Source organism: Hipposideros armiger, unplaced genomic scaffold (assembly GCF_001890085.2).
Source record: "Hipposideros armiger isolate ML-2016 unplaced genomic scaffold, ASM189008v1 scaffold_128, whole genome shotgun sequence".
In the NCBI taxonomy this organism is placed as follows: Eukaryota; Metazoa; Chordata; class Mammalia; order Chiroptera; family Hipposideridae; genus Hipposideros; species Hipposideros armiger.
This window is the reverse complement of record NW_017731478.1, coordinates 2,946,317-2,957,997: the sequence shown is the minus strand read 5'-3', so window position 1 is coordinate 2,957,997 and position 11,681 is coordinate 2,946,317. Positions and strand designations below refer to the sequence as shown.

At 46.1% G+C, this 11,681-nt stretch overlaps 1 protein-coding gene across 11 annotated transcripts in view; it reads right to left on the bottom strand.

The window, feature by feature from the left end:
* Positions 1 to 11,681, bottom strand: part of KDM2B (lysine demethylase 2B) — a 123,006-nt gene that overhangs the window by 45,492 nt on the left and 65,833 nt on the right. For all 11 annotated transcript variants that reach the window (XM_019649018.1, XM_019649015.1, XM_019649013.1 and 8 more), the window contains one exon: positions 10,188 to 10,274. In XM_019649018.1, coding sequence (XP_019504563.1) covers positions 10,188 to 10,274 — 87 coding nt within the window. The remainder of the gene's footprint in view (positions 1 to 10,187; positions 10,275 to 11,681) is intronic.

Here is an 11,681-nt window from a genome sequence, read left to right as displayed (position 1 = left end):
GCCGTCCAGTGACTGGCGACCGATCTGCATCACGCAGGAAGAGCACAATTATAATACCAACATGGGCCAATGAAGTGACATCCTCCACAACTAGACTGAAGAACAAAAGGACAACAACTTGTCTGTTCCCCTTCCCCGATTCCCCAACGCTCTTCCTCTCCCCCAATTCCCCAATAAAATCTTTAATAATAATTTTTAAAAAGGTGATAGGGGTCGGCCAAGTGGCTCATTTGGTTAAGAGTTAGCTTAAGAGCATGAGCTCTGAGCAACAGTGTTGCTAGTTCGATTCCCACATGGACCAGTGACGCTGCGCCCGAGCTGAGTTGCCACTGAGCTGCCAACAGGTGGCAGGATGGCTCAGCTGTTGAGAGCACGTGCTCCTAACAACAAGACTGCCTATTCGATGGTGGGATATGTCCGCCCGCAAATAAAACTGAACTCAGCACCTTGAGCTGAGCTGGCCCCCCGGATGGCTCAGTGGATAGAGAGTACCCGCTTAACAAGGCTGCTGGTTCAACTCCCACGTGGGATGGTGGCTACACCCACCTGCAACTAACATGGTAACACAGCACCTTGAGCTTAGACGCCATGAGCTGCCAACAGGCAGCCAGATGGCAATTGGCGCCCTCTACAATGAAGTCTGAAGAACAACAACTTGTCTGGTCCCCTTCCCCAATTCCCCAACACTGTTCCCCTCCCCCAATTCCCCAATTTAAAAAAAAAAAAGTGATAAAAAGAAATAAACGAAACAACACCCTTCTCTGGAAGAATCAATCAACTGGGAACACTCAAACCAACAAGCCTCCCACAGTGGCCCCAAACCCAGTCCTCTCTCGCCATTTTGTCCCCTAAACATTAACTGATAAAGAAATGAATCTAAATAGGACCTCTCTCCCAAAAAATCAATTTTATAAGTGAGATTATCTCTGAACTCCTGCACGTGCTTTCCTGCTTAGTCATCTACACTTGTTGGCGGAGAAGGTCAGTGGGTTAGAGCAGGTTTTACTGTAGCTTTCACTTCCTACCTCCTTTCTTTGTCCAAAAAATACCTTCCCACCTTGTCACATGAAGGAAAATGAAACAATGCAAACATTTTCACCTAAGTACGTCCTTTTTTCCCTCTAGATCACCTGAATTTGGAGAACAGATGACCTGACAACAGCATTTGGTTGCACACACATCCATCTTTCTAACAAAGCCAAATTATAGAGAACTGGGTGGGGAGAGAACATGACAACTTACTCCCAGTGTCAGTGATCAAGGGTCACCCCCTTAAAATGGGAAATACGCGATGACATTTGACCCCCCCAAAAAAAATTGTCTGAAGGATATGCCATTGTTTCAGAAATATAACCGTGATAAAGGAATCATTTACAGTGCCTGCCTAGCTTTCTAATTACTCCACTGAAGGCAGGGGCTCTCAGTATCACGATTGCTTTCCAAGAATTTGTCTTTGGCGTTATTAAACAGACAGCTGAGCAGGTTATCAGGCTACGAAAGAAATTCTGGACTTCAGACTTTAATTACAGGTTATTTCAGCTGAACGCTGTCTTCAAGTTCCAATAAAGTGGTTCTACAATGATACAGATGATGGCTGAACAAGTCCAGGTGAGATAAGATCTTTCTAAGTCCGTGGGATAAAAGGGGATGCCTAAATTTGAGGGACGAAAAGGGTCTAGGTAGTACCAAGGAGCCCATCTTAGTTACTCTTCTAAATATTTAGCATTCTTTCAACAGTTAGCTGGCACTGGGACACAAAAGTCTAAGGAGGGAACCTTATTCTCACCAAAGAGCGGACTCCAAGGCATTTGGAGAGCAGGTGAGAGGCCAAAGAAACTGAAATTGATTGAACTTAATTTCATCTTGGAGAAGCTCTGGGAAGATCTTGCTATCAAGTTCATTCATTCAACCATTTCCTGGGCCCATGCAATCTGGGAGCAATCACGCATGACAGGATACAAAAATGGATAAGGAAACAATAAGACGAGGTCTAGTCTCAATAAGCTAGTGGAGGAGGCTTAGGGTGGATATGTAAGAAAATGCAGAATAGAATGTGGACCTCCAGTGAAAAGAGAAATTGGGGAAGTATATCAGCGAGGATCTTGGCAGGAAATGGATGGCACCCCGGCAGCCTCCCACCAGGTCAAGGAGAAGAGTTTAACAGAGACTCAATTTACAGAGCGTAAGGAGGGTTAGAGGAACCAGCAAGGCATGGTGATGCACCCTGAGCCTCGTTGACAACGACAAGCCATTACCTCCCTTTGGCCCATGGGTTAGGGGTGGGAACAGTTACCAGAAACAGAGAGAAATGTTGGAGAGGCCACAGGAGCTGTGGTCTTCAATGGAAGGAAACCACCAACTTGCAATGATCGCATGGGGAGGAAACTGGCCCCAGTAGGCTGGAGAGGGGCTGTGGGGGTGCAACTGGAAAACACCCAGCTCAGGAAGGTTCCTGGTGAAGAAGGAATTAGGTTGGGCCTAGAGGTGGAGAATTTGTATGTGGGGAGATAAGAAGGGAATTCCCAAAAGAGGAACAGTATGAGCAAAGACCGCGGCCGGCAAGTAAATGGAAAATATGGCATAATTCAGTTCCCCTGCAATTCAGACAAGAGGACATCTTGAGATGTGAAGGCAGGGCTACAGGTGGGGACTCGGGCGCTCAAGGCCAGGATAGGGGTTCGGGAGACGGTTTGAAAGAAGATGGCGAGTCACTGAAGGTTTGATAACAAGTTTATAGGCTGAACTGTATTTTCCCAAAAGTTCATATGATGAAGTCCTAACCCCCCATATAGTAGAAGGTGACCGTATTTAGACACAGGGTCTTTACAGAGGTGATGAAGTTAAAATCAGGGCCCCAATCCAGTGATTCGTGTCCTTATGAAAAGAGGAGATTGGAAACAGACTCGTACAGAGGGAAGACAGTGTGAAGACAAACGGAGAAGATGGCTAGAACTCCTACAAAAAGCCAGCAGGCAAGGCTACTGCTGTTCTGTCCTGCCTAGAGCTCACTTGGTATGATTCTGGAACCATCCACTTCCTGGTTTCAGTTCGGTCCACAAAAAAAGGAGGGGGGGGGGCTCTGCTGGGATCCTTGTCATATGGTTCAGCTACCAAGAAATTTTGGAATCGGAGCTCACGTAAACCAGCCAGAGACCTGGGTCGCAGCTTGTAAGAAATGGTGGCATCCCGGAACCACCAACAATGTTCTTTCAACTGGATTTTCCTGTTGATGAGGTTGTCTACAACTCTGTTCAGGATGAGCTTTCTTTTATCAGAGGTTTTTGCTGCACTTGTGGGAACCTGCCGGACTCCAAACTCCACAAATGACTTAGCTGTCACTTAGGAAAGCCCTGGGGATTCCAGACAAAGGTCTCACAGCTTGTTTTTCACGTGGTTTCCCTCTCTGCTTGTTGAGCATCACCTGTGCCCATCCCCGGAGGCTGCTCTCCCAAATTTTCCTGCGCACAGAAGGCTGGAAGGACTGGACACGCCTGGCGCCCTTGACACTCTCTCCTCCTATCCCGGCCCAGTGACAAAGCTGGTGGCCTCAGCTGCCTCAAACCCCCAAGGGCACATTCTAAGGTAACAGTCACCCTCCCCAGCTCACAGGGCCTTCTCCCTTCAGGGGAGGGAGAAAGGGATAAAGAAGAAGCACTTTCTTAACCCAGCTCCCTCGTAGAAAACACCAGCCATTTCTGCACAACCTGTGACTACTTTAGGGAAATTTAGCCATTCAGGGCCTTGCTGGAGATCAAGATTTTGTATCAGCCAATAACTCAGGGGTGGGAAGTGTCTCTAACCTACTCACCCTCTTCTCCTGCTTCCGGCTCTTCCTTCTGTGTCCTCTATTTCTATTGAGAAAATCACTAGCCTTCTGGGAAGGCAAATTCAGGGTCAATGTTTACTTATGAACCATAATTATGAAAAATTATAATTGCTATCGCTGACTGATGGCCTACTAGCGAGGTATTTTACAGACAGCATCTCACAGCAACCTTGCAGAAAAGGTGTTATGAGCCCTTTTTACAGATGAGTAAACTGAGGCTCAGACTCGCCCACAACCCCACAGCTAATAAGCGGCAGAGCCAGGATTCAATCCCCAGGTGCACCGAACCCCAGCGCTCCCCCTAGCCGTGCATGAGAATTACCTGCTAAGTGTTTAGAAAGTGCAGATTCCCCGGCCCTACCCCAAACCCACCACATCACAGAGTCCGTCCGGGGTGGGGCCCAGGAAGCTGTATTTGTTTTGACACATTCCCCAGGTAAAGCTGATGCCTGAGGATTCGTCTTCATCGGACCACACCGCCTTTCCAGGAAGCCGCCTGCGCCTGATTAGACAACATAAATGGCAGCCATTCTCGTCGTCGTTGTCCTCCTCCCCCTCCCCAGTTCTACACCCTCAACTGAATCATGGCCGCGGTGACCGGAACTGGGAGAAGAGCAGGACCAGGAAGTCCACGGGGGCCTCTCTTACTGAATCATGTGCGTCTCCTTCAGGGAAAGGCTGTGTGCCCTCCCAAGGGACACTAGACTTATCAGACTTCCCAGATCTAAGTGACCAACGGTGGAGGGAGGGGAAGAGAAACAAAGCAGAACCGAGGGTGACACACACATCAGGTGTGCGTATGCCGCTTCCTTCTGTGGTTCCTGGGTGGCCCCGTAGCATCCCCATCAGGAAGCTGACTCAGTAACTGCTGAAGAGAACTGTCCCCCACGTCCCCCGTCAGAGTACTTGTTTGTACGCACTCCAGCCTCTCTGCTACTGCACTCCAAAAAAATTGCCAATAATTAAAATTCAAGTGGCAGCCTGTCTTGGCCACTAGAGATAATGGATTAAGAAGCAGGATGCTCTAACAGGCTCCCTTTGCATAGGCAGCTGTGGCTCGGCCTCCCTTCCTTTCCTCAGTTTCCTTCTCCGTGAATGACCAGCAAGCCGGCCAGGGTAGATGTGTCTGGCTGGTGAGAATTAGGTCCACTCGCTACTGAGGTCAGGGGTCGGGCCTCAAATATGCTCAGTTCCCTCGGCTGGGTTCTAAGGTCACAGACAGGGCCCCCACCCCCTCACCCCCAAATCCCGCCACCTGGTTATAAAAGGAAGCGGCCAGAATGTAGTCGGATCAAACAAATCCATCACCACTGGTGGAAACAGCCAATCGGCTGAATGGTGATGGATGGCGATTCAGTAGCATCTTTGATTTGAAAGACACCACATCAGAAATGACCTCCCGGCACCTAATCAGTTCCAGAAAAGGACCTGGTTCTCCAGGAGGCAAGGTGGGAGATCAAAGCCTTTCTAGCTAATCATCATTTATCATTAATTACTTGTTAAGTAACGTGACCCAGGCCCAGGGCCGCTCCCTACCTCGCATCCTGACAGCCTTAGTGAGCGCCCTTGATCTTTCAACCCAACCTGCATCAAATTGGGAGGAAGCCGGCTGCAAACCTGGGAATCCAGAGACCCCAGGCGGCCCAGGCACTCAGTCGTTTACTCACTTCTTCCGTTCCGTTAACTTTTTAACCCCACCGGCCAGGAAATGCATAAACATAGCAGTGAGCCTCCCCTCCCCCCTTCCCTCCACATTTCACTGAGTTCCCCACAGCAGGGGACAGATCTAGGGGCAAGGCCTTACTATTCACAAGCTGTGTGGCCCCAAGCATACCAGAGGACCTCTCTGAGTCCCCAGTTTTCACTGCACCATGGAGAGACTGCTATTCACTTCCTTGCCCCACTGTAAGGATTCAGTAAGATCTAAAAACTGTGTCTAGAGACTGGCACATACATACACTGAGGAGAAACACCCGGTGGGTTTGGGCTGTACTGACTGCAATCATTTGTTTTCTAGAGCTGAGTAGAGGGCCATGGTATTCCTTATTATTTATATCTTTTTGTGGCTCTGAAATAATTTATAATAAATGTTATGGGCTGAATTATGTCCTCCCAAAATTCATATGCTGAAGCCCTACCCCCTAGGACCTCAGGATGGGGCTATATTTGGAGATGGGTCTTTAAAGGGCTAAGTTAAATGGGGTCGTTAGAGTTGATCCCTAATTCAGTGTGATTGATGTCATTATAAGAAGAGATTAGGGCACAGACACGGGAAGGAAAGCAGATGGGAAGACACAGCATCAATGACCATCCACAAGCCAGAGAAAGCCCTCAGCAGAAATGCATCCTGTCAATGGGCGCCTTTGACCTCAGACTTCTGGCCTCCAGGATGGAGAAAAAACTAACTTCTGCCATTGAAGCCACACAGTCTGTGGTACTTAGTTATGGCGTCCCTTGCAAACTCATAAACTTCAAATAAGTGATAGAAAACATAAACTAAATTAAAAAGAAAAAGGCTGCACTAGCACAGCTCTAATCAAAAAGACAGACAATAAGTGTTGGTGAGGATACGGAGAAACTGGAACCCTGATACACTGCTGGTGGGAACAGAAAATGGTGCAGCCGTTTTGGAAAAGGGTCTGGCAGTTCCTCAAAAAGTTAAACATAGAGTTACCACCTGACGAGTCAGTTTCACTCCTAGGTATCTACCCAAGAGAAAGGAAGGCGTATGTTCACAAAAAAATCTGTGCACGAATGTTCACAGCAGCATCATTCACAATAGCCAAAAGGTAGAAATAGCTCAAGTGCCCACCAACACATGAATAGATAAACAGAATGTGGTCCATCCATCCAGTGGAATATTATTCAGCCATCTAAAGGAATGAAGCACTGACAGATGCTACAAGTTGGATGAAACTTAAAAATATTATGCTCGGGGCAGCCCATGACTCAGTTGGTTAGAGCGCATGCTCTGAGCAACAAGGTTGCTGGTTCGATTCCCACATGAGCCAGTGAGCTGCGCCCTCCCCAACTAGATTGAAGGCAATGACTTGAGCTGAGCTGCCAGTGGGCAGTCAGATGGCTCAGTTGGTTAGTGTGTGTGCTCTTAACAACAAGGTTGCTGGTTCAACTCCTGCATGGGATGGTGGGCTGCGCCCCCCACAACTAGATGGAAACCGGCGACTGGACTTGGAGCTGAGCTGCGCCATCCACAACTAAGATTAAAAGACAACAACTTGACTTGGAGTTGATGGGTCCTAGAAAAAACACACTGTTCCCCAGTAAAGTTAAATATACATATATATATGTATATTTAACTACTATATATATTATGCTACATGAAAGAAGCCAGTTACAAAAGGCTATATACTGTAGGATTCCATTTCTATGAAATGTCCAGAATAGGCAAATCCACAGAGACAGAAAGTAGATTAGCGGTTGCCAGGGGCTGGGGGTGTAGGGGTGAGGAAGCTTGGGGTAAGACTGGAATGACTGCTGATGAGTTTTTTTTTGAGGGGGTACAAAAATGTTCTAAAATTAGATTGTGGTGATAGTTGCACAGCTCTTTGAATATTTTCAATATATTGAAAACATTTCATTGTACACTCAAGGAGAAGTGTATTGTATGGGAATTATAACTGTTTTATTATAGGTGTTAAAAAACAAAACTGGTACCCCATAAGTGTTGCTGAAATGTTCAAAGTTTGTCCTTCTCCCTTCTACCCAGTCTTTTCCCATCAGCCTCCCACCATGCCACACTCGTGGACAAACCAGTGCTTATAACCAATTCTCCACAGGAATCTTACGTAAGGGCTACTCCTCCAAAAGTCACCTTCCTGTTTCCAGGCCTTTGAAGAAAGGGGGACAAAGGTTTGATTTTTTTTCTTTCTTTTTTTTTCCTTTTAAAAAAAAATGCCTAAAGCCCCTGAGGAGTGGACTGAGGGTCTCAGGCACAAAAGACAGGGCACATCTGTAGTCCTGAAGTGATTTCCCCCAAAGAGGCTCAGTTGGACCCCTCCATGAATTGGGATGACAGTGGGTAGTGGGTAGTAGGTAGTAGAGTTTGTTTCTTTAAAAGCCCAGGGTCAGGCCAGCCGAGTGGCTCAGTTGGTTAAGAGCTCGCTCGAGAATGCGAGCTCTGAGCAACAGTGGTTCAATGCCCGGCCCGAGCTGAGCTGCCGCTGAGTTGCCAACAGGGGGCAGGATGGCTCAGCTTAAAAGAAAAAAATCCAGGGTCTGCAAACCCTGATCTCTCCCCTAGAGCAATCCGTCAGCTAAGAGGGAAGCAGGCAGTGAGGCAAAGCCTCGGTTTCCTCTTCAGGTTCAGAGCAGCTGTGGGGCCTGGCTGGGTTGTTTCAAGGTGCTTAAGCTGCAAGTACAGTTTGTGGTCTGATAAATGGCACTTATATTTATTGCCTAAGTAGGGGAATGCCGACTATAAAACCCCACACGGATTGGGGAACTAAAGGCAAAAGACAGGGAAGTGAATCGTTTTCCGTTCTTATTGCCACCAAAATTCCCGCTAAGCTTCAAAGGAAATTAGAATCCAGTGCCCACCATTAATGAGTGCCCTTTCCCCCAGCAGTTCCACATGTAAGAATATGCCCTAAGGAGATAAACAAAAGTGAAAAGAATAATCTAGAACAGCACTGTCCAATAGAAATCATGTGAGCCACATATGGATTTAAAAAAAATTTTTATAGCCACATTTAAAAAGGTAAAAAAAAAAGGTGAAATTAACATTAATAATCCATTTTGTTTAACCAATATATCCAAAATATTATCATTTCAATTAGGGTTGCTAGGTTTAGCCAATAAAAATACAGCACACTCAATTACATTTCAGATGAACAATGAATAATCGAATAATCTTTTTTTAGCATAAGTAAATCCCGTGTAATACATACTTACACTAAAAATTTTATTTGTTGTTTATCTGAAATTCAAATTTAAAAGGGCATCTTTTTTTAAATCTGGCAACCCTAATTTCAACATGCAACCACATAAAAAATAATGAGGTATTTCACACCATTCTTTTTTAGAGTAAGTCTTTGGAATCTGCTGTGTATGTTACACCTTACAGCACATCTCAATTTGGGCTCACCACATTTCAAGTGCTCAGTAGCCACATGCGACTTAGTGGCTACCATTTTGAACAGCACAGATCTAGAATATTCCTCACAATGGTTTTTATAGAAGAAAAAAAAAATCAGACATTAGCAAAATACCCATCAATGAGGAGGCTGCTTCAGTTACAACTAACATTTAAAGAGCACTAACCAGGGCCGGCCGAGTGGCTCAGTTGGTTAAGAGCTCCCTCAAGAGTGCGAGCTCTGAGCAACAGGGTCACCAGTTCGATCCCCGGCTCGAGCTGAGCTGCTGCTGAGCTGCCAACAGGTTGCAGGATGGCTCAGCTAAGTAATAATAATAATAATAATAATAAAGGGCACTAAACATGGGTCAGTCCTTGTCCTAAGGACTTCACATGCATTATCTCATTTAGTTCTCACAATAACCATTCGAAGCAGATATGGAACACCCCCATTACCAACGAGGAAGGGAAGGTTGTTGCTCAAGAAAATGGTGAAGCTGAACATAGACTGATTGATGGATGGTAAATCCATTGGTTGATATCCCACCCTAGCACAGCTTTTGGAAGGAGACACACCAAAATGTTATTGGTTTTAGCTGGACGGTGGGCTTTGAAGTGGGCACTGGTTGAAAGTTTGGTCTCGGCTGTCAATCAGACTGTCCTTCACGTCCTGCCCAGTGACCCTACCAAGCGACTTCACCTTTCTGAGGCTCAGTGTCCTCATCTGTAAAACGAGTCACAAGTGTCTACCCCACAGGGTTGTTGGAGTCTAAATACTACAAGGGATGGAGAGGACTAGGCAAAACAAGCAGATCCGGTAAGTTCTAGAGCTGTCACTAGCACTCTTCCTTGTGTCTTTGTCCTTTCCTGTTTGATTAGACTTTTTTTTTGTGGTGAGCATCAATTGGTTGTACAAAGAGAAAAAAGTTACTTTCAAAAGACGGTAAAACAGAGGATGGAAGGAAGTAAAGAAAGCAGAGAGGGAGGCAAGGAGCGCAAGAAAATTCACCTAATGACAGAAAAAGGTGAGGCATCTCTTCCCCGCAGTTTCCTGAGTGACCACCAGGGGGCACTGCCTGCAGTTTCCACGACTAGAGAAAATAATGCCTTTTAAAAACCAAAAACTTGGAATGAGCAAATCACTAAAACCATCTTAATTGGGTGCCCTTTCCCAGGAGTCCCCCTTGAAAAGGTGCCGACATTCACCTCACAGGAGATGTGAAAGGCCGTGGAAACAAGTCCCCCAGCTGCAGGCAACCTGCATCTTACCTTTGGAGTCTTCTTTGGCCAAGTGACTACAGGGACCCCAGTGATGGCCAGACTGGGGTCGTCGTCCGCATGCTCCTTCAGGACATTCTGTGGCCAAACAAAGGAGCCATATTAGCCCAGCGTTATGGGGAGTCTCTGTAGGGGGTTAGAGGCCAGACCTAACCCAGCAAAAAAATATAATAACCCTGGGAGCTCCCCACAAAGTCAATGCCTGCCCACCACTCCACCAGCACCCACACACTCAGCAGAAACCATGTCAATGTCACTGATTTATAAATGCTGTTTATAAATGTCTTGGTTCACTGCTGTGTCCCCAAAGACTCAAACAATGACTAACCTATAGTAAGCTGCCAGTAAATAACTTAAAAAAAAAAAAAAAGCCACTAAGACCCAAAGAGGAACTTTCTACAAAATGCCTGAATGGTACTCCTCAAATCTGTGAAGGTCAACAAAAACAAGGAAAATCTGAGAACTGTCACAGCCAACAGGAGCCTAAGGAGACATGACAACTAATGTAACATGGTGTCCTAGGTGGGATCCTGAAACAGATATAGGACATTATGTAAAAACCGAGGATATGTGAGTAAACTAGAAACTTTAGTTAATAATAATGTATCAATAAGGGTTGTTTATATAGTAACAAGTAGTTACTATGTCAATGTAAGGTGTTAATAGGGAAATGGATGTGTGCGGGGGTAAATGGAAACTACTATCTGCTGAATTTTTCTGTAAATCTAAAACTGTTCTAAAATGGTCTATTAATAGAAAATAATTTCTTTTTTTTAATTAGTTTCAGGTGTACAAAGCAATGGAATGGTTAAGACATTTATACCCCTCACAAAGTGATAACTGTCCCCCAATCTACTACCTCTCTGACATTGTATATAGCTGTTACTATACCACTGATTATATTGAAAATACATTTTTTTTTAAAGATTTTATTGGGGAATTGGGGGAGGGGAACAGCGCTGAGGAATCGGGGGAAGGGGAACAGACAAGTTGCTGTCGTCTCATTCTTCAGTCTAGTTGTGGAGGACGTTGCTTCACTGGTCCATGTTGGTATTATCATTGTGCTCTTCCCAGATGAGGCAGGTTGGTCACTAGCCTCTGGACGGCCACTCACAGCGGCTCTTGGCAGCTCACACAGGCTGCCGGCTGCTCACGCTGGCTGCCAGCCACACACAGTAGCTTATGGCAGCCCACTGCAGCAGGGGCTGCAGCCTATGCTGTCGCCAGCAACTCACAGCAGCCCAGCTCCAGGTCGAGCTGTTGTTCACCATTCTTAGCTGTAGAGGGCAGTGTCACTGGCCCCCATGTGGGATCTGAACCAGGGCCCTGCTGCTCAGAGCTGGCGCCCCAAGCCAGCTCTTAACCAACGCGCCACTCGGCCAGCCCCGAAAATAATTTTTTAAATGCCAATCAGGCAATAGTAACAGCTACAATAAGGTAAACCAGAATTCTTAGGGTGCCAATTTTTCTAACATGTACATATTT